Source organism: Saccopteryx leptura, chromosome 4 (genome assembly GCF_036850995.1).
Source record: "Saccopteryx leptura isolate mSacLep1 chromosome 4, mSacLep1_pri_phased_curated, whole genome shotgun sequence".
NCBI classification, from domain to species: Eukaryota; Metazoa; Chordata; class Mammalia; order Chiroptera; family Emballonuridae; genus Saccopteryx; species Saccopteryx leptura.
This window is the reverse complement of record NC_089506.1, coordinates 46,147,595-46,170,244: the sequence shown is the minus strand read 5'-3', so window position 1 is coordinate 46,170,244 and position 22,650 is coordinate 46,147,595. Positions and strand designations below refer to the sequence as shown.

General features: G+C 36.9%; 1 protein-coding gene across 4 annotated transcripts in view; it reads left to right on the top strand.

The window, feature by feature from the left end:
- Positions 1–22,650, top strand: part of TPP2 (tripeptidyl peptidase 2) — an 87,872-nt gene that overhangs the window by 43,217 nt on the left and 22,005 nt on the right. For 3 of the 4 annotated variants that reach the window (XM_066380582.1, XM_066380580.1, XM_066380583.1), the window contains exons 12-24: positions 1,468–1,583; positions 2,077–2,245; positions 2,897–3,054; positions 3,356–3,432; positions 5,603–5,709; positions 13,621–13,775; positions 14,935–15,051; positions 15,311–15,411; positions 16,454–16,550; positions 18,648–18,785; positions 20,147–20,391; positions 20,635–20,713; positions 22,557–22,595. In XM_066380582.1, the coding sequence (XP_066236679.1) occupies positions 1,468–1,583; positions 2,077–2,245; positions 2,897–3,054; positions 3,356–3,432; positions 5,603–5,709; positions 13,621–13,775; positions 14,935–15,051; positions 15,311–15,411; positions 16,454–16,550; positions 18,648–18,785; positions 20,147–20,391; positions 20,635–20,713; positions 22,557–22,595 (1,598 nt within the window). The remainder of the gene's footprint in view (positions 1–1,467; positions 1,584–2,076; positions 2,246–2,896; positions 3,055–3,355; positions 3,433–5,602; positions 5,710–13,620; positions 13,776–14,934; positions 15,052–15,310; positions 15,412–16,453; positions 16,551–18,647; positions 18,786–20,146; positions 20,392–20,634; positions 20,714–22,556; positions 22,596–22,650) is intronic. The other variant, XM_066380581.1, reaches the window with a different exon arrangement.

Sequence of the window (22,650 nt, the reverse complement as noted above, 5' to 3'; positions counted from 1 at the left end):
GCCATAAAAAATAATCGGATATTTATCTTACCTTATTGGAGACGCATGTTTTCATTTTCTGAAGTTCTTATGGTGAGAAAATGTGGTAGAATTGGTGATGTTCTGGCTCAAAGTAAAGTTGAAGGTGGAGAGTAATTTATGTGATAATGACTTGGATATCTATTTATTCAATAAATATATTTATTGGCTGTTAATGACTGTCAAGCATAATTTTATTTCTAGGGCTAAATTAGTGAACAGAACATCAAAAATACCTGCCAATGTGGAGTTTATATTATAGTTGGGGGAGACAGACTGTGAACAAAATAAATAGTTTATATACATGTTAGCTAGTAATGAATATTACTGTGGACAAAATGAAGTGCAAAGGGAAGTAGGAATTTCTAGGGTGGTGTGTGGGAGGCTTCAGTGTTAAACAGAGTGGCTTCACATTGACTAGGACTCAAAGTCAGGGTAGCCAGACTGTGGTAACAATTCCACCTCTAATCTAAGGCCCCAGCTTCTCTACCTTTATTATTAGTCCTGTTCAACCTCACTAAATACTTCAAGGTTGCTCATGCCTCCTGTTTTTGGTCAAACTGCTCTCTCTGCTGGTTATTGTCCTTGCAAACTCCTGTTCACTTTAAATTTCTGACTCAAGTGTCTGTTTCTCTGATAGGGCTTCACCTTTTTTGGTCTTAAAGCACCATGATGGTTCCATGTTTGTCTTGCTCATTTCTTACAATATTACCCATGTTTACATGTTTGTTGAGCTCTGGAGAGTGCAAGAATACTAATCTTTAACAGCAGCTATTAATGTAGAGTTTACAGATTGGTGGCCCCTATATTCTTCCCATAGAACAGTCATTCCCAGCCTGGTGCTCCCAGCATTACCCTGGAAGCTTTTAATCCGTATGAGCTCCTGGGATCTCGTCCCTAAGATGCTAGTTTCATTGGTTTGTGGTGAGGCCTCAGCATCTATTTTGAATGTTTAGGTTCCCTGGCTTTTATATAACATGCAACAATGTTGAAAACTACTGCCAGCAACTCTACAGGGTGGAGCGAAAGTAGGTTTACAGCTGTTCATATGGAAAGTAATACAGTAATTAATAACACAAAAATAAACTCCTGTATTTACAACTGTAAACCTACTTTTGCCCAAACCAGTATTTGACCAGCAGTGTTTTAAAGCAAATGTCATTTGAGTGCCTTTAAGTATCTGCTGCATACATTTACATTATTTCTGTAGAGCCTGCATTTGTGCCATTGCATAATGGGTACATAGTAATATTTCTTAAATAAGTCTGTGTGATGCCAGTGCTTTTGGTCAGACTATTTAGTTCAGTTTCTCTTGTTTGTTTTAAGATTTAAAAATGAGCGTTGCAGCACCAGACATGAAAGCTAGGGAATGTACGTGTTATCTATACTGATGAGGCAGGAAGGTTTCAGGTAGTGAGCTTTTGTCTTGTTTTTCTTTCTCAATTTTAGGTTTGAAAGCTACTAATGTTAACTACACAGTTCATTCGGTCAGAAGAGCTCTGGAGAACACTGCAGTGAAGGCTGACAACATAGAAGTATTTGCCCAAGGCCATGGTATTATTCAGGTATTGTCTGTTTGATAAATGTGTTGTAAATCACTAAGATAATATCTTAGCTATTGCTGTATATTTCCTGTTATACTGATGATTGAGTATATCTAATTTTAAGTTATATCGTCATAGTTGTCTCTAAACCATAAGCAAAGAGAATATGAAAACACATTTGTTGCAGTAAGGTAGAGAAATATAATAAATGTAGGACACGGAGAGACTAGAAATTAGAAGCAAAGAGGTGAAAGGCAAAAACTGGTAAGTCATAACGGCATATAAAAGAGTTCCTAATAGTGTGAGTGAAGAAAGTGGAGGGGAAGGTGAGTCGAGTAGTTAGACTAGTATTTGTCTAGAAAGGTAGAATTGTCCTCTTAACTTTAGAAAGCTGAATATAGAAACTAACTTTTTGCTTGTACTTTGCCACAAGTGAAATCAAATTAGTAACTTGCAATAAAGTATTTTCTTGACCTAACTCTTTATATCTTACTCTTTCTGTTCTTTTAATTAGGTTGATAAAGCCTATGACTACCTCGTTCAGAATACATCATTTGCTAATAAATTAGGTTTCACTGTTACCATTGGAAATAACCGTGGCATCTACCTCCGAGATCCTGTTCAGGTGGCAGCACCTTCAGATCATGGTGTTGGCATTGAACCTGTGTTTCCAGAAAATACTGGTAAGTAATAAATGGTAAGCTGAAGTGCTCACATATGTGGTTTGAATGAATAGTATCATAATAGAGAAATGCTGTTTGGGCTACTGTCCTAAAGAGAAAACATGAATTGGCAATATTATTTTAAATCTTACAGATTTTAGGGGAAAGATGATGGCACTTAGGGATTTCAGTACTGTGTCAATTCAGTTAGCATTCTATCAAGGGAATAGCAGACTTGGCCTTTAGTGACATACATTTATATTTGTAGAATATACGACATCATATTTCTTTTTCCCACTTTTACTGCTTGGGTATAAGACAGATTTTTCAGTTGGAGAATGGGAAGTGGAAGCAGCCCAGAGAGCCTCAGCTCAGTGAGGGGTGAGCGAGGCATCGCTGTGTATCTTGGCAGTCTTCGTGTTGGTCAGATGCTGTCGTCCACATACAGTAGTGAGACCTGTCCACAGAAGCCCCTCATAGTAAGGCTGTAGCGGTGCTGAGTGAAAGTGCGACTGGATCACAAGTGTACTGAAGCATAAGGAAGAGTGTGATGTTTAATTAAAACTGCATTTTGGAAGCTTATGCCTTTTACAAATTTGCTAAATTTTTTTGAGAGAAAATAGAACATTTTTAAATGTACTAATCTTTAGTTTTTGGTCTTTTTAATGCCAGAAAACTCTGAAAAAATATCCCTCCAGCTTCATTTAGCTTTAACTTCAAATTCATCTTGGGTTCAGTGTCCTAGCCACCTGGAACTCATGAATCAATGTAGACACATAAACATACGTGTGGACCCCAGGGGCTTACGAGAAGGATTACATTATACAGAGGTATTGGCATATATTCTTTTCTCTCTTTTTTTGGTACTTCTTGACCTTTAAAAATGTTTAAAAATACTGTGTGTGGCAGTCCTTTTCCCTCTTTGTCTGAATTAGTCAAGGGTTGTCCTGCATGTATTTGTTTAGGCCATTTGCCATTAAATGTGTGGCCTGACATCAGAAAATTGATGTCAGCACAAGCTTCAGACCTTTAAATTTTAATATTAGATTTATTCTGTAAATAGATTATGCTTTTATTTCCTCTGTTAAAAGTTTGTTTATGGATACTGAAACTTAACATTCTGTTTTTAAGGTATGTGGCTATGATATAGCATCCCCTAATGCAGGTCCTCTGTTCAGAGTTCCAATCACAGCAGTTATAGCAGCAAAGTAAGTAACAAGGTACCAATAGCTCACTGTTACATGTACAATAACAGTTGACCCTTGAACGACCTGGGTTAGACTGCACACATGAGGGTGGCTCTTCACTGATCTACACTATACAGAGGGCTTAAGCATCTGCAGATTTTGGTATCCATTGGTTGTCTGGAACCAATTCCCTGTGGATGCTGAGGGACAGCTTAGTTTTGGGGAATCAGTGCTCATAACCCCTCACATTGTTCAAGGGTCAACTAATTTTGTAATGGCTGTTTATGGAAATAACGTGAACTTCTAAAGAATTAATAAGCAAGAACCAGATAATCAGGCTTTAGTTCTGCTTCTTGCTCAAAGTTCAGAATGGCACATAGTCATGGTATCCCTGTTGCCTGTGAGAATTAGTGATGCCCTCTATTCTCTGCCCTGGCCCTGCCCTGAAAATGCTTTCCGCCAGGATGCTTTCTAAGTGCCTGATTCAGAGGACATTTGAGCCTTCACCTTGCCCAATCCCTCTGCAATATTTGATAATATGACTTCACCCTCTTCTATCCCCCCACTCCATTTTAATCCCTTTGTCTCTGGGATTACTATTTTCTCCCGGTCTTCCACTGTTCAGTCACCTGCAATTTCCAGGCTCATTGTTTTCCATCTTGTCTTCTACCTGGAACCAAGGAGCTCAAATCTGATCATATTGCTTCCTGTTTAAATACATCAGTAGCATGATCAAGGATCAAGTCATGTACCTTAAAATAGCAAACAAGGATCCTTTACAAGCCAATGCTTCCTGTCATTTGCACACCAAATTATACATTTTCACGAGGTCACAGATGCGGATTCCTCAGGACGGGGTGCATTTGCACAGCGGATTTCTTCAGTTTCTTCTCTCTTAACTTTATGACCAGGAACACTCCTGGTCATCCCCAGGTGGAGGGAGTCCCTTCTTACTGCTTCCTAGTGCTTTTTACATTCCTGTGGCACAGACTTCAGCAACTATATTGTCATTTTTTATTTACTTTACCAGGTTTGACTCTGAGCCCACTGAAGACACTGTATCTTATTGTATCACTGGGATTGTATTTACATGTTCCTATATGGAGCCCAATATACAGAATTTACGAAACAAATTGTTTAATAGATGAAGGACAAGATTGAGGTTATGCAAGTATTGGAAACAATAGAAAGTTCCAAGTTAACAGTTTCTATAGAGTTACTTACGCTGGTAAATATATATTAAGTGTGCAATAAATCTCAGCCCTTAGGAAACATAGGATGAAATTGAGTAGATAGAAAGTGATATACACGTGAAAAATTGCAGGACAGTTAATTTCTCGGCCTTATGTTTCCTAGAAGTCCAGCAGGAGTTCAGTCAAGGTACTGTGTAGGATTTAGGAGTCAACTGAGACATCACCTCCATCAGGGAGCTTTCCCTGGTCCTCTGCATGAATCAAATCTCGTTTGTCCTGACACTTTCTACCTAGAGTTCAGTGTCTCAGGTGGTTTTTCTGTCCCATCTAGATTGTGTATTGCAAAGGAAAATATTCATTGTTGTATTTGTAACTCCTAATAACAGTGCCTTATATATTTTAAGATGTCATTTAATTTTTCTAACACTGACTAGAGTTTGTCCTTAGCACATACTTGAAGTTTTCATAGAGAGTAATTATACATTTGACCTTTATGTTTCATTGACTTAATATAAAAATGTTATGAAAGTAGTTTCTTTCTTTACTGTGTCATTAGGGTATGGAAGAATTTTAAAGCTACAGGATTTATTTAATACCCTTCTCAGAGCTACAGTTGGTATCAATGACATAAAATATTACCTTTGACTTTAATGTTTATAACCTACTATAGCCCAGGTTCTGGTAAATAGAAAATCCTGTGAATGTAACACAATTCCTTTAATGAGAAAAGTGATTTTGCTTATAGTATGTGAACATGTGTGTGTATCTTACAGAGTATAGCGCAGACAAGTAAAAAGTAGAAAAATCTCTACTGGGCTAGCCATAGTTTATCTCTGCTAACATGTTGCAAAAATGAGATTGTATTATACATACTATTTTGTAAACAGCTATTAAATACTTCTAATGAACTATTAAAATCTAAAGTACTAGTGAGCTTATAATTTAATGCTGTTTTTAATGAGTATCACATTTAATCATTATATTTTATTAATTTTCAGAGTAAATGAATCATCACATTATGATTTAGCCTTTACAGATGTACATTTTAAACCTGGTCAAATTCGAAGGCATTTTATTGAGGTTCCTGAGGGTGCAACATGGGCTGGTAAGTAAAATTAAAGTCTGTCTTGACCACTTATCTTTATGTACATTCTATATCTTTTATGGTTATGATTACATAAAGTTTATGTATCTGTAATACATCTTTTTCTCATAACAGTACTGTATCTGGCACTCTAGTTTTGCTGTTAGGTTTCAAAACAGTTTAAAGACTGAGTACTATTTTGCATTGGCTTATGCATCTTATCATCTAGGCCATCTTAAGATCTTTTAATATTCAGATTTTAACTTAGTTTAGAATAAAGCCTGACCTGTTAATGATTACAGCCAGAGTTGCGTTGTTGAATAGCTCTGGGCTGCCGTGCATGCACACAGAGCGGCTTGCAGTTATCTAACGTTAAGCTCTGATGAAATATACACCATTCATTTTAAAGAATAAAAATCTGAGGTTAATATTGAATATGAAATCTTTTTAATGGTAAATGTCAATAATGATGATGTCCTAATTATGATTTGTTTAGTTTGGTGTTGAAAATAATTAAGTTCTTTTTTTTTTTTAGTAAAAATATATCAGATGATCGAGAATAGAAGTGGATTTAGAGCATTTAACAGTTGTAGATTAGAAATGTATACATACTACTGCGGTACAGGAAATGAGGAGATGTTGGCCAAAGAGTACAAACTTTCAGGCAGAAGTAAATTCAAGACATTTAATGTCCAACATGGTGACTATAGTTAACAATACTGTATTGTATCAAATATTTTTGAAATTTGCTGAGAGAATTGATTTTATTTTTTTCTCATTTATTTTTTTATTTATTAATTTTAATGCGGTGACATTGATAAATCAGGGTACATGTGTTCAGAGAAAACATCTTCAGATTATTTTGACATTTGATTATGATGCATACCCCTCACCCAAAGTCAAATTGTCTTTCATCACCTTCTATCTGGTTTTCTTTGTGCCCCTCACCTCCCACCACCTACTCCCCCCCCTTACCATCACATTCTTGTCCATGTCTCTGAGTCTCATTTTTATGTCCCATCTGTGTATGGATTCATATAGTTCTTAGTTTTTCTGATTTACTTATTTCACTCCGTATAATGTTATTAAGGTCCATCCATGTTCTTGTAAATGATCCGATGTCATCATTTCTTATGGCTGAGTAGTATTCCATAGTATATATGTACCAAAGCTTTTTAATCCACTCGTCCTCTGACGGACACTTGGGTTGTTTCCAGATTTTCGCTACTGTGAGCAATGCTGCCATAAACATGGGGGTGCATTTCTCCTTCTGGAACAGTTCTATGGTGTTCTTGGGGTATATTCCTAAAAGTGGGATAGCTGGGTCAAAAGGCAGTTCGATTTTTAATTTTTTGAGGAATTTCCATACTGTTTTCCACAGTGCTGCACCGGTCTGCATTCCCACCAGCAGTACAGGAAGGTTCCCTTTTCTCCACATCCTCCCCGGCACTTATTCTGTGTTGTTTTGTTGATGAGCGCCATTCTGACTGGTGTGAGGTGATATCTCATTGTGGTTTTAATTTGCATTACTCTAATGATTAGTGATTTTGAACATTTTTTCATATGCCTATTGGCCATCTGTATGTCCTCTTTGGAGAAGTGTCTGTTCATTTCTTTTGCCCATTTTTTGATTGGATTGTTTGTCTTCCTGTTGTTGAGTTTTACAAATTCTTTATAAATTTTGGTTATTAACCCCTTATCAGACGTATTGTCAAATATATTCTCCTATTGTGTAGTTTAGTTTGTCTTTTTATCCTGTTCTTATTGTCCTTAGCTGTGCAAAAGCTTTTTAGTTTGATATAGTCCCATTTGTTTCTTCTGTCTTATATTTCACTTGCCCGTGGAGATAAATCAGCAAATATATTGCTGCAGAGCTGTCGGAGAGCTTACTGCCTATGTTTTCTTTTAAGATGCTTATGGTTTCATGGCTTACATTTAAGTCTTTTATCCATTTTGAGTTTATTTTTGTGAATGGTGTAAGTTGGTTGTCTAGTTTCATTTTTTTGCAGGAAGATGTCCAATTTTCCCAACACCATTTATTAAAGAGGCTGTCTTTACTCCGTTGTATGCTCTTACCTCTTTTGTCAAATATCAGTTGTCCATAAAGCTGTGGGTTTATTTCTGGGTTCTCTGTTCTGTTCCATTGATCTATATGCCTGTTCTTATGCCAGTACCAGGCTATTTTGAGTACAATGGCCTTGTAGTATAACTTGATATCGGGAAGTGTGATACCTCCCGCTTTATTCTTTCTTTTCAAGATTACTGAGGCTATTCATGTTCTTTTTTGGTTTCATATAAATTTTTGGAATATGTGTTCTATATCTTTGAAGTATGTCATTGGTATTTTAATTGTTATTGCATTGAATTTATAAATTGTTTTGGGTAATATAGACATTTTAATGATGTTTATTCTTCCTAACCATGAGCACAGTATATGCTTCCACTTGTTTGTATCTTCCCTGATTTCTTTCATCAATGTTTTATAATTCTCCAAGTACTAGTTTTTAATCTCCTTGGTTAAATTTACTTCTAGGTACTTTATTTTTGTGGTTGCAATAGTGAAGGGGATTGTTTCCTTAATTTCTCTTTCTGACTGTTCATTGTTGGTGTATAAAAATGCCTCTGATTTCTGAGTATTAATTTTATATCCTGCCACTTTGCTGAATTCATTTATCAAGTCCAGTAGTTTTTTTACTGCAACTTTAGGGTTTTCTCTATACAATATCATGTCATCTGCAAATAATGATAGTTTTACTTCTTATTTTCAAATTTGAATGCCTTTTATTTCTTCTTGTCTGAATGCTGTAGCTAGGACTTCTAGGACTATGTTGAATAAGAGTGGTGAAAGGGGGCACCCCTGCCTTGTTCCTGATCTTAAGGGGATTGCTTTTAATTTTTGCCCATTGAGTATGGTGTTGGCTGTGGGTTTGTCATAGATGGCCTTTATCATGTTGAGGTATGTTCCCTGTATTCCCACTTTGCTGAGAGTTTTGATCATGAATAGGTGCTGGATTTTATCAAATGCTTTTTCTGCATCTATTGAAATTATGTGGTTTTTCTCCTTCCTTTCGTTTATGTGATGAATTACATTGGTTGATTTGTGAATATTGTACCAGCCTTGCCTCCTGAGAATAAATCCCACTTGATCATGGTGTATAATTTTTTTCATATATTGCTGGATCCGGTTTGCTAATATTTTGTTGAGGATTTTTGCATCTAAATTCATTAGGGATATTGGCCTATAATTTTCTTTTTGTGTGTTGTCTTTGCCTGGTTTTGGAATCAGAATTATGCTCTCCTCATAAAAGGAGCTTGGAAGTCTTCCTTCCTCTTGAATTTTTTGAAATAGCTTAAGAAGGACAGGAGTTAGTTCTTCTTTGAATATTTGGTAGAATTCACTTGTGTAGCCATCAGGCCCAGGACTTTTCTTTGTTGGGAGTTTTTGATAACTCTTTCGATCTCGTTTGTTATAATCGGTCTGTTTAGGTTTTCTGATTCTTTCAGATTGACTTTTGGAAGATTGTATGTTTCAAGGAATTTATCCATTTCATATAGGTTGTCTTAAGTTTTTGGCATGCAGTTCTTCATAGTATTTTCTTACAATATTTTGTATTTCTGTTGTGTCAGTTGTTATTTCTCCACTCTCATTTCTAATATTATTTATTTTGAGTCCTCTCTCTTTTTTTCTTGGTGAGTCTAGTTAAAGGTTCATCAATCTTGTTTTCATTTTCAAAGAACCAGCTCCTGATTTCACTGATCTTCTGTATTGTTTCTTTAGCCTCTATGTCATTTATTTCTGCTCTGATCTTTATTATTTTCTTCCTTCTACTACATTTGGGCTTTACTTGCTGCTCTCTTTCTAGTTTTTTTAGATACAAGGTTAAGTTGTTTACTTGAGCTTTTTCTAGCTTCTTAAAGTGTGCCTATAGTGCTATGAACTTCCCTCTCAGTACTGCTTTTGCTGTGTCCCACAAATTTTGAATTGTTGTATGCTCATTTTCCTTCGTTTCTAGGAATTTTTTTATTTCTTCTTTGATCTCATTGTTAATCCATTCATTATTTAACAACCTGCTATTTAGTTTCCATGTGTTTGAGAATTTTTTAGTTTTTCTGTTGTGGTTGATTTCTAGTTTCATGCCATTGTGATCAGAGAAAGTGCTTGATATGGTTTCAATCTTCTTAAATTTGTTGAGACCACTTTTGTGCCCTAACATGTGGTCTATACTAGAGAATGTACCATTAGCACTTGAAAAGAATGTGTATTCTGCTGCTTTAGGGTGAAAGGTTCTGAAGATATCTATTAAATCCAATTGATCTAGTGTATCCTTTAAGTCTGCTGTTTGTTTGTTAATTTTCTTTCTTGTGGATCTATCTAGTGATGTTAGTGGGGTATTGAAATCCTCTATTATTATAGTTTTGCTGTTGATCTCGCCCTTTATATCCATCAAAGTCTGCTATATATATGATATTTAGCTGCTCCTATATTAGGTGCATAGATATTTATAATAGTTATATTTTTCTGTTGGATTGCTCCCTTTATCATTATGTAGTGGCCTCCTTTATCTCTTACTATAGCGTCTGTTTTAAAGTCCATTTTGTCTGATAAAAGTATTGCTACCCCAGCTTTCCTTTCATTTCCATTTGCATGAAAATTTTTTCCATTTTTTTACCTTCAGTCTATGTGCATCTTTTGTTTTAAGGTATATCTCTTATAGACAGCATATGTATGGGTCCTATTTTCTTATCCATGCAGCTACCCTATGTCTTTTGATTGTATCATTTAATCCATTTACATTTAAGGTTATTATTGATATGTAGTTGTTTATTGCCATTTTATTCTTTTTTTTTTTTTTTTTTTTTTTTTTTTTATTTTTCTGAAGCTGGAAACGGGGAGAGACAGTCAGACAGACTCCTGCATGCGCCCGACCGGGATCCACCCGGCACGCCCACCAGGGGCGACACTCTGCCCACCAGGGGGTGATGCTCTGCCCCTCCAGGGCGTCGCTCTGCCGTGACCAGAGCCACTCTAGCGCCTGGGGCAGAGGCCAAGGAGCCATCCCCAGCACCCGGGCCATCTTTGCTCCAATGGAGCCTTGGCTGCGGGAGGGGAAGAGAGAGACAGAGAGGAAGGAGGGGGGGTGGAGAAGCAAATGGGCGCCTCTCCTATGTGCCCTGGCCGGGAATCAAACCCGGGTCCCCCGCACGCCAGGCTGATGCTCTACCGCTGAGCCAACCGGCCAGGGCCTGCCATTTTATTCTTTAAAGCTGTATTCCTCTTTTGCTATATTCTTTTCCCACTTTGATGTGTTTACAAAAGGCCCCTTAACATTTCCTGCAGCATTGGTTTGGTTGTAATGAATTCCTTGAGGTTTTTTTTTTGTTTTTGTTTTTGTTTTGTCTGGGAAGCTTTTTATTTCTCCTTCAATTATAAATGATAGCCTTGCTGGATAAAGTAGTCTTGATTGTAGACTCTTGTTCTGCATTACTTTGAATATTTCTTGCCATTCCATTCTGGCCTCAAGTGTTTCTGTTGAGAAGTCGGATGTCATCCTTATGGGGGCTCCTTTGTAGGTGAGATAGCCTCTTTTTCTTTAGCTGCTTTTAATATTTTCTCTTTATTACTTAGCTTTTGTATTTTAATTATAATGTGTCTTGGTGTAGTTTTCTTTGGGTTTCTCTTTTTGGAGTTCTCTGTGCTTCTTGAACTTGTGAGAGTTTTTCCTCCATTAATTGAGGGAAGTTTTCAGCTATGACATGATTGAAAAAAGTCTCTATTCCTTGTTCTTTCTCTTCTTCTTCAGGAATTCCTATGATGTGGATGTTATTTCTCTTCATGTTGTCACAGAGCTTTCTAAGAGTTTCCTCAGACTTTTTGAGTTTCTTTTTTCTGCTCTGCTTCCATGCCTTTATTCATCTCACATGTCTTCCAACTCGCTGATTCGATCCTTAGCTTCATCCATCCTGTTTTTAATTCCTTACATTATGGTCTTCATTTCTGATATTGTATTTGTCATCTCCAACTGGTTCTTTTTTTAATATTTCAATGTCCTTTTTTATACTTGCTATCTTTATTTAGGTGTTTTTAATGACCATCCATTGTTGCTCTAAGATCCCTAAGCATTTTTACAATCATTATTTTAAACTCTGCATCCAGAATTTTGGTTATTTCCATATCATTCAGTTCATTTCCTGGAGGTTTCTGTTGTGGTTTCATTTGGATTGCACTTCTCTGTCTTCTTATTATGTCTGTGTGTTTGAGTGTATTGTTTGTGGAGCTGGTTGAGTCTAGGCTTGGTGTTGTCTGCCTCCAGTTTTTAGTTGTGTTATTTCTAGGTCTTCTTGGGGTGGCATCAGCTGTTATTTGTAATCCACTGTCGGATTTGGCTTTTCTAGTAGAGCTGCTTTGAAGTCTTGATTTGTTTGTTTCTTCTCAGTTTTCTTAACAGGTTATATTCTTGTTTACTGCTCTCAGCAGGGGGCTTATTTAAAACTTTATCCAGGAATGTGGTCGGTGTAACCTGAGACTCCGAAGGCCTGATCTGCCAGTTACTCTCTCTGAGGGCAGGATGTTTTCACATCTTCAGTAGGGGGAAGTGTATGTCAGATCTCCATGGAAACCTGAGTTGGGAGAGAATCGATTTTTAATGTTCACATTTTGAAAGAATTGGTAACTCTGTGAAGTGATGTATGTGGTAACTAACCTTATTGTTGTGAACATTTCACAGTGTATACCTATATCAGATTGTCAACATTGTATATCTTAAACTTATACAATGTTATTTGTTCATTTTATTTCAGTTGGGAGGGGCTAAGAGAGGGTCAAAAGACAAGAAAAGTACTACAGCTGATTCTTACTTCAAATAATTAGAAATATTGGCCTGACTGGCCGGTGGTACAGTAGATAGAGCGTCGGACTGGGATGCAGAAAACCCAGGTTCGCGACCCCGAGGTCACCAGCTTGAGCCCAAGGTCACTGGCTCGAGCAAGGGGTTACTAAGTCTGCTGAAGACCCATGGTCAAGGCACATAGGAGAAGGCAATCAATGAACAATTAAGGTGTTGCAATGCATAACGAGAAACTAAGATTGATGCTTCTCATCTCTCTGTTCCTGTCTGTCTGTCCCTGTCTATCCTTCTCTCTGACTCTCTCTCTCTCTGTCTCTGTAAAAATAAATAATTAAACATTTTTTTTTAATTTAAAAAAATATTTAAATAATTAGAAATATTGTTTTAACACTAGATTTTTGTATTCTTAGCAATTCATTAGATTCACAGAGCTCTGTACCAACTTGACCCTGTGAACCAGAGAATTAAGGCTTGCTTCGGTCTTTGTATTACAGTTGAGTATTCAGTAGATAAACTGCTGATATTGCTTCACAGTGATTTGGGCTTACCTCCATCTCTGTCACAGAATAAAGCTAAGCATAGGTAATTCTGACATTATCCCTTCTAGAAGCAAACCAGAGCGCAAATAAACCAAGGGGGAAAGACTAGGAAAAGTTATCAATGAAGTAGAAGAAATAGATACTAATGGAATTTAAGCATTATGACAAATAGAGGTTTCTAAAATTAAAATCCTCTTTATCAGGAATTGCTTGGCTTTTGGCTAAAGCAAGAGGAAAGGTGGAGCTTAGTAAAGGAGAGAAGGATTTTAAAAGGTACCTGATTAGGTTAATTTTGGAAAGTTTGCTCTTTCATGGTGTTTGCAGCATAGTGGTTGTTTATTTTAATATTGATTTATTTATTTTTCATAGCTGAATCTTCTGCTTTAATACTCTCTTGATTCTTTGTTTTTAAGGAAATATGCAGATTTCATTTGAATGTATCATTTTATTATTAATATATTATTTCCTAATAAGTAGGCATTCTTAAAACCATTTTATGTCCATTTTTAATCTTATCAGTTTAAAATTTTTCTTCTTTTTCATTTTAGAAGTTACAGTGTGTTCATGTTCCTCTGAGGTGTCGGCCAAGTTTGTTCTTCATGCAGTACAGCTCGTGAAGCAGAGAGCATATCGGAGCCATGAATTCTATAAGTTTTGTTCCCTTCCAGAGAAAGGAACACTAACTGAAGCTTTTCCTGTCTTAGTAAGTTTTAATTAATAGTTTGAAATACTAAATTTTTTTCCATTTTTGGTATGGATTAAGTATTTGAATTTCATTTTGCAGTTTATTTCAGTTTATTTGTTAATGCCAAATAGGTGAAGTAGGAAGATAGGTAGTCTAACTAGAATACTTGAGACCAAGTCCAAAGTAAATATTAACTCTTTTTAACTCAAATAATTTAGTCAAAGGAAAGTGCTGGTCTGATAGAAACTGGCGTCTTGCACTGTGGACCCTGACTGATACAGTTTCCTCATCCCACAGTAGATTATTTCCTTATTTAAGATGGTTCTACACATCACTTAAGTTGTTTTATTTTACTGCCCTGTTGTAGAGAATCCATGAGGCTAATTTGCTTTCTAGGTGAAAGTGCTACTGCTTCCTACAGGAGTTACTTCAAACATGGCAGAACCCATTCTTACCTGTAGTGTTAGAAATAATGACTAGACCTTTCCCCACAGAAGGTGAATGTACTGACGTTCTTTCTTAAACTTGCTACATTATGCTTTTATTTGCTCATATGATCTTTCCTATGTTTAACGATTCTGATACTTTCACGTGAATAGTGTTCATTGTGTATCAGTGTTATGACTCATCTTTAAATTTCCTAATGTACTGATTTCTAGAAAATGTAATCTAAAATTGAGAACTAGGAACAGTTTTGGGTTTTCATTATTATAATAGGGGGAAAGATATAGTGACCATTATTTCATGTTGCTTTGGTTGCCAGGCAGCTCTGAGCCTAAAACTTAGCTGCGGCTATTGAACGCCTTATAAAGCAGCACTACCATTCCTCCCGTCATTCTTCTGGATTTTTTTACTTTGGTTATAGGTTTTTATTCCATTTTTCTTTAATCATTTTATCGTATATGGTTTCAAAGGCCGTCTCAGGTATTAGGACAAACAGTGAAGGATTAGAGTAAATAACTATGTGAATTTAAATACCTACACTATATCCATGTAACTATAATTTGCATAACTGCAAGTATAGCTGATTAAAATTATATGTGTTTTCTTGCTGTACAAATAGGATAAGATTGAAAGCATAGAATTACTTTGAAACAAAGACTGTTTATATTCCATAATTTGAAATGAATTAAGAACAAAGATTATTTATACATTTATAATATATTTTTCTTTGCAGAATGGGAAAGCAATTGAATTTTGCATTGCTCGTTGGTGGGCAAGCCTTAGTGATGTCAATATTGATTACACCATTTCTTTCCATGGCATAGTGTGTACTGCTCCTCAGTTAAACATTGTGAGTTCCACATTTTCATTATCTTTAATGTTATTTATTTCTTCTGTTCCTGAAAAATAATCTCGTTGGTTAGATTTAAAGTTCAATAGGGAGATGACTTGTAGTTCTGAAAATAACCACAAGTGATTTAGGAACAGTCCAGTTCATGGGTGACTCTAAACTTTGCATTAAACATTTATTTTAGTTCTACATATTGTTTTAAAATACAGTTTGTTTTAAATAAAATTGGAGAAACTGATTTTATAAATATCCCTCATAGCACGCATCGGAAGGAATAAACCGTTTTGATGTTCAGTCCTCCTTGAAGTATGAAGATCTGGCTCCCTGCATAACTCTGAAGAGCTGGGTCCAAACACTACGGTATCATTAATGCTTTAGGGCTACAAAGGTTGAGTGCTGACGTGGGGGAGGGATCTTTTACACTCTGTTTTTTTTTCAATTTACTATTCCACTTATTTATGCATTAATTCATTGGTCAGTTCTTGTATGTGCCCTGACTAGGGATTGAACCCACAAAATTAGCATATTCTCAATGCTGTAACTAACTGAGCTACCCAGCAGGATGCTGTTTTACACTCTTTGAAGAGAGAGTCATTTTCCTAAATCCATCTGAATGTTGGAGATGAAAATTCAGTTTATGACACTCTAGACTAGGAATCCTGGTAAGTCTCTGAGAGGCAGCCCCAGCAGTGAGTGGCTTCTAGTGTTAAATAACATGTATGAGAAATTTTTAGTGCTCCTGGCAGGACCCATCCTGTGAGGAGAGAGCACCTTTTGCAGTTGCATTTGTCTTTCAACAATATTAGTTGACTTTTGCCTGACCAGGTGATGGCACAGTGGATAGAGCGTTGAACTGGAATGCAGAGAACTCAAGTTCGAGACCCCGAGGTCGCCAGCTTGAGCGTGGACTCATCAGGTTTGAGCAAGGCTCACCAGCTTGGACCCAAGGTTGCTGGCTCGAGCAAGGGTTCACTCGGTCTGCTGTAGCCCCCCCGTCAAGGCACATATGAGAAATCAATCAATGAACAACTAAGGAACCTCAGCGAAGAATTGATGTTTCTCATCTCTCTCCCTTTCTGTCTGTCCCTATCTGTTCATCTCTCTGACTCTCTCTGTCTCTGCCACACACACAAAAAAATATTAGTTGACTTTTGAAAATGTTTTTATCATGAAAAGATTACCTTTATAATATTGCAAAATTTAAACTATATGTATTGCTATGGTTCGGTCAGTAAAGAATTAGGTAAGTTAATGATTTAAATATTATATAATACACTGAAAAAGACAGTGTTTAGGAATGTTTATTTGTCACTTGTGATATATTATAGATTTTGTTGATTATAGTTTTGTCTCATTAAATGAATTCTTGAATCAAATCACTTATGCGGTTTTCTAATTACAGCCCACTGAGTGCAAAAACCAAACCTTTAGGATCAAGAGACATTTTGCCAAATAATCGTCAACTTTATGAGATGATCCTTACCTATAACTTTCATCAAGTAAGTGTCTTTATAATAAAGTATTTTTTGTGTTTTGTTTATGAATTATAAAATTTTAAATGGAAGGATGGTATATTTGATATATATAAGGTCTACCGGAAAGTTCTGTTCGTTTTTGGAATAGAACAAAATACAAATTTTTCTTACCGTCAATAAATTTTATTAAATAATATAATTGCCATTATTATTAATGATTTATTGCCAGCATGAGGGCAATTTGTATATCCCATTTTTGAAAAATGTTTTATCTTTTGATGTGAAAAATTGAACCAGTGCTTGTTTGATATCTTCTTCATTTTTGAAATTTTTGCCCTTCAAAAAATTTTGTAAGGACAAAAACAAGTGATAGTTAGAGGGTGCTAAGTCCAGGGAATATGGTGGATGCGACAGATATGCTTCTGTAGCATTTCTTCCTTGTTGAAATTCGTAAAAATTACAGTGGCGTAAATGAACTTTATCAGTAGCCATGGGTACACTATCGCTTCACACATAAGACTAACGTGAATCAACTTTGTTTTAATTTGCTACGTCAGTATGTATACATTAAGTGATAAAAATAGAGAGGCACACATGCACCAAGTAAACATGTGCTTACGTGTCGAAACTTGTGATAGAAACGAAGAGAACTTTCCGGTAGACCTTATATATATGAAATAGAGTCAAGGAAATAACAGTGACTTTTTTTGGAATTATTCTTTGGGAACTCATAATTTGTAAGGATCTAAGTGTCTGTCAGGTCTGAAGTCACAAATTCTAATTTGTGGTGACCTGGCCTTGGTGTTTGTAATCACTGACCCTGCTCAGTGGTACCTGCCCCCCAGTACTGCACCTGCCCCCCAGTACTGCACCTGCCCCATAGTACTGCACCTGCCCCATAGTACTGCACCTGCCTCCCAGTACTGCACCTGCCCCATAGTACTGCACCTGCCCCCCAGTACTGCACCTGTCCCCCAGTACTGCACCTGCCCCCCAGTACTGCACCTGTCCCCTAGTACTGCACCTGCCCCACAGTACTGCACCTGCCCCACAGTACTGCACCTGCCCCCTAGTACTGCACCTGCCCCACAGTACTGCACCTGCCCCCCAGTACTGCACCTGCCCCCCAGTACTGCACCTGCCCCCATAGTACTGCACCTGCCCCACAGTACTGCACCTGCCCCCAGTACTGCACCTGCCCCCATAGTACTGCACCTGCCCCCATAGTACTGCACCTGCCCCACAGTACTGCACCTGCCCCACAGTACTGCACCTGCCCCCATAGTACTGCACCTGCCCCACAGTACTGCACCTGCCCCCTAGTACTGCACCTGCCCCACAGTACTGCACCTGCCCCCCAGTACTGCACCTGCCCCCCAGTACTGCACCTGCCCCCATAGTACTGCACCTGCCCCACAGTACTGCACCTGCCCCCAGTACTGCACCTGCCCCCATAGTACTGCACCTGCCCCACAGTACTGCACCTGCCCCACAGTACTGCACCTGCCCCCATAGTACTGCACCTGCCCCCTAGTACTGCACCTGCCCCCTAGTACTGCACCTGCCCCACAGTACTGCACCTGCCCCCCAGTACTGCACCTGCCCCACAGTACTGCACCTGCCCCACAGTACTGCACTTGCCCAGTGGTCAGGTGTCTCATCAAGGCCAGACGCCTTCTGAGGACGGGAGAGGTTGACCTGTTTGCTTTCGGTGAAGCAAGCATCGGAGCAACGAAACATTAGAATAATTCTTCAGCTGAATGAGTGATAAAGGATGTTGAGGCCAGTGTAAATGTTGGAGTGAAGAGTTTATGTAGGTAGGATCCACAAGATTTCAGTAAACTTCTTATTGTAACATATTTGGTTTTAATGTTCAGGGAAAATAATTGATTTCAATGAGTTATAAAATTTCAGTATTATAAAGAAAATATATATTGCTTTATCAATGAGTAAAAGTAGGTAGGTTTGTTTTATTAGTGCCAAAATCCTGGATGTTCTACATTTTTAAAATTGGCTGTCACAAATATTTTAATACTTTTATGTAAAAGTCTCAGTAACTATTACAGATCTACATTAGAAATTATGTAAACCATGTCAGTAGTTATTTTTATTTCTCTATAGCCCAAGAGTGGGGAAGTAACTCCAAGCTGCCCACTACTTTGTGAATTATTATATGAATCAGAATTTGACAGCCAACTGTGGATCATATTTGACCAGAATAAAAGACAGATGGGGTCTGGCGATGCCTATCCACATCAGGTATGACATTGCCAGAGATTTTTGGAATTAACAGAAACTCATTTTTTAACTAACAGATTCCTGATTCTTCGTTATGATAACATTTGTTTTTGTTTTTTAATGTCATAATTTTGCATTTAGTACTTTGTGACACCTCACTGGAAGGTTAGCCTGTTATAGATTGGGACAAGTTTTCAGCCATGTGGTTCGGCTGAGTGAAGTTCTGGGAGCAGAGGGCAAGGGCAGCATGGGCACCGGCAGCACAGCTCTGTAGTTCTAGTAGTTCTTCCCAGCCACTGCTTCCTCCCGTCCGAAGCTTGAAAGCAAACCATCTGATATGTGAGCGCCTGGAAATGATCCTCGGTCTTAGCTGGATGAAGAGCACTAGAGCAGTGCCCAGTGTCTTCGGTTTCTTAGAACTTCCAACTTTACTTTTTCATTGGACAACTGTGTATTGAGCACTTTCTTTATGCCAAACGGTGCTTGGCACTATTTTATGGAAAGAGAAGAAACCTTTTAATCATAATTTATAAAATTTTATTCCTGATTGAAATATTGTTTCAAGGAAATATGATAAATCCTATAACATTTAAAACTTTTGTACTTAAAATAATGAAAATAATGTATGCAAGTTGTTTGGGTTTTTTGTTGTTGTTTTTGTTTTTGGTTAGTTATTCAAGGAATGATTTCCTTTTATTCTCTGAGGAAGCCCCAATCACATCTTCCCAATACAGAGTGGATTATTGCATAGCTATTACTTTGATTGCTTTTAAAATCTCGTCAGAAGAAACTGCTGATGCAGAATACAGCATCCCATCCTCTTAAGCAGGTTAACTAGATGTAGCATAGTGGATTTGTACTCCTTGATCTCTCTTGGCTCCCTGTTTTTTTCTATCAGCAATAAATGATGTGGCATTTTGATTCCAATAGAAAGATTACAGTCATGTATATACACACATGTGTGTGTATCTGTCTTGGATATTCTATGACACCACAATTTTGCTAATTTTGAATGTTTACATGTCTTGAGTAACCATGAACTAGAAAATCATAGCTTTTCTCAGCCCAGAACAGACTGATTTAGCTGAGAGTATGGGAGTAGCCTATAGTTGTGTAAAGAACGAGGGCTTGGGAGTCAGACCTGTCTTCAACTCCCTGTCCTTTACTGCTCTTTATGTGACCTTGGACAGTTCACAGATATCCCTCCTGGTTCTGCTTGCTTACCTACAAAATTGGGATTTCATGTGGATATAAATGTGTGTAGTAACTTGCACTGTACCTCATATACTGTAAGGACTTTATGTAGTAATGGTTTCTGTTTATCCTCTTACCTATCTGTTTACCGGACTATACTTTTTCTAAATGTTGTTTTCTTTTTTTAGTATTCTCTGAAACTGGAGAAAGGAGATTATACAATACGACTACAGATTCGTCATGAGCAAATCAGTGATTTGGAACGTCTTAAAGATCTTCCATTTATTGTTTCTCATAGGTTGTCTAATACCTTGAGCTTAGATATTCATGAAAGTCATAGCCTTGCACTTCTAGGAAAGAAGAAATCCAGTAATTTGACACTACCACCCAAATATAACCAGCCATTCTTTGTTACGTCCTTACCTGATGACAAGTAGGTGGTGACATTGCTTACAGTTAATGCCCATCTCGTACATTGTAGACTGTTCATTCTAATTCTAAATTTATAGTACGTTGTCATTTACCATTTTATACTAAGGTTATTTTTCCCTTTGATTATTGAAATCTTAGCTGTGGGAACTGTTTTGGAATGCAGTTGTTTTGTTGCTTTTTCCTCCTAAATATTTTTGTGAAACTTTTCTCTTTTTTCTTTTTCTCTCTTGAATCTCCTTATTAGAATACCTAAAGGGGCAGGACCTGGATGCTACCTTGCAGGCTCCTTAACATTGTCAAAGACTGAGCTTGGAAAGAAAGCTGTAAGTACTAGTTGTTGTTGGTTTACACTGAAATGTTCTAAAATTTATCATTTTTTAAGGAGGAGAATTAATTCATATTTCAAAATAGGTAGAATATCTCCCTGGGGGGGGGGGGAATGTGTGTGTGTGTTTCTCCCAAGTTACTAGTAGAGGTCAATTAATATTTGATTGTATTTTAAAATTTTAATATTCCTTTTCTCAGTCATAAGTTACTCTGACCCTGAACCTGCCCTACCTTGCATGGCTGATATACTGGAATTTCCTGTGAAGCATGCATCTATTGAAACTTGGCTTAAATAAATGGGATGTTTAAAATTAGAGCACTTTATGGAATTTTAACCAACATAGTAGTGTATCATTTGGGGTTACTTCTAAAAACTAGTCAGAACAATTATTACTAACAAAGGATATTTTCCGCACTGTACAGACTTTTCTCTTGTTGGAATTTCACATAATTATGTTGGTAACTAGAGGGTATTTCTTTTAGCATTGTCTTTTATTTTGGAGTTTCAAAATTATAGGTTTTCTTTTGTTAAAAATATGTTTCCGGTTATATTTTAGAGATAAATATTATAGTTTGATAAGTACCTGTTTAGCTTTTCCATCTGTTTATAAATTTGTTAAGAGAATAGTGTTTATATAGTTCTATCACCTTTGGTCATATTTTAGCTCAGTGCCAGCAAAGGTTGTCATTCTTACCATTTTGTATTTCTCTTTAGCGTTAGTTCTTGGAAACTAAGCCTACCACCTAATGCTGGAATCTATAAATGCTGTTATCAAAATAAATAAATTTTATACATCTTGAGAAGTACACTTATTTCTTGTCACTGTTGAACTAAAAATCACTTATTTGTTGTCATAGAAGCATAACTTAGGAATTTTGTGCTTAGAAAAAGTTGTTTGTCTTCATATTACTTGATTCTCATTTCAGGCTATACTATTTATCTATGTATTCTTTAGTATGATTTGAAGTGAATGGATAGTCCATTGTATTGGAATTCATGGATGCACTGATTTTCAAGAGGTCCTAACAACCTTTTTCTGTAGACTTCATTTCCTGGCTATCAGGTTTCTTCCTAGATGGGGCTTCAGCAGTGCGGCTTAGGAGATGGGGTTCACACACAGATGACTCCTCTGAAGTGTCCACTTTCTTGTGATGGGTGTGAAAGAGAGCATTGTTATTAAAAGTATGCTTTTAGCAAGTCAGGGATAGCTACTACTTCCTGGCTGCATTCTCTCTGGGGTGGCTGTGAAATAATTAACATTTAGGATTAACAGTAATTATCACTTACCAGGGAAGATTTTCTTGAGAAAGAACAAAAACCTAAAACTTTAGAGTTACAGTAATTGTAATTCCCAACACATTGTTTATTTAATCTTACCTCAGTAGTTTTACATTTCTTATGATTTTTGGTAATTGGGAAAGTTCATTTTCTCTTTGACTTGAATGATGCTCTTTCTAAGAGATCATGGGTGGGTGTGATGGTTGTGATGTCCTTAGAAGTCAGAGTCTGTAGACTGTTAGCTAAATTTGTTTCCAAAAGTATTTTGATAATTAACGGACTTTGCTCTACTAAATTTTTGATACAGAAAGTTTAAAAGAAAACATTCACCCTTAGGAATAACATTTCAGTGCATTTTTATTTTAAATTTTAATTTAAAAAAACAAAGTGGCAATGTTGCATTCTTTAAAAGCCTGCCACCTTGATCACAGACCTGACCTTTCTACATTCTGTGACACATACAGGTGGAATGTAAACTAGGAGAAAACTAGGCAGAGGTGGTGTCTCCATCCTGTGTAGATTATGCATGTTTTCTTACAGAATGTCGTTCTAACTCCCAGGGGCAGTCTGCAGCAAAACGACAAGGAAAATTTAAAAAGGTACTGATTGTCAGTTCTTTAAAAAGATGTCTTACAGCCTTATTTGCATATTAGT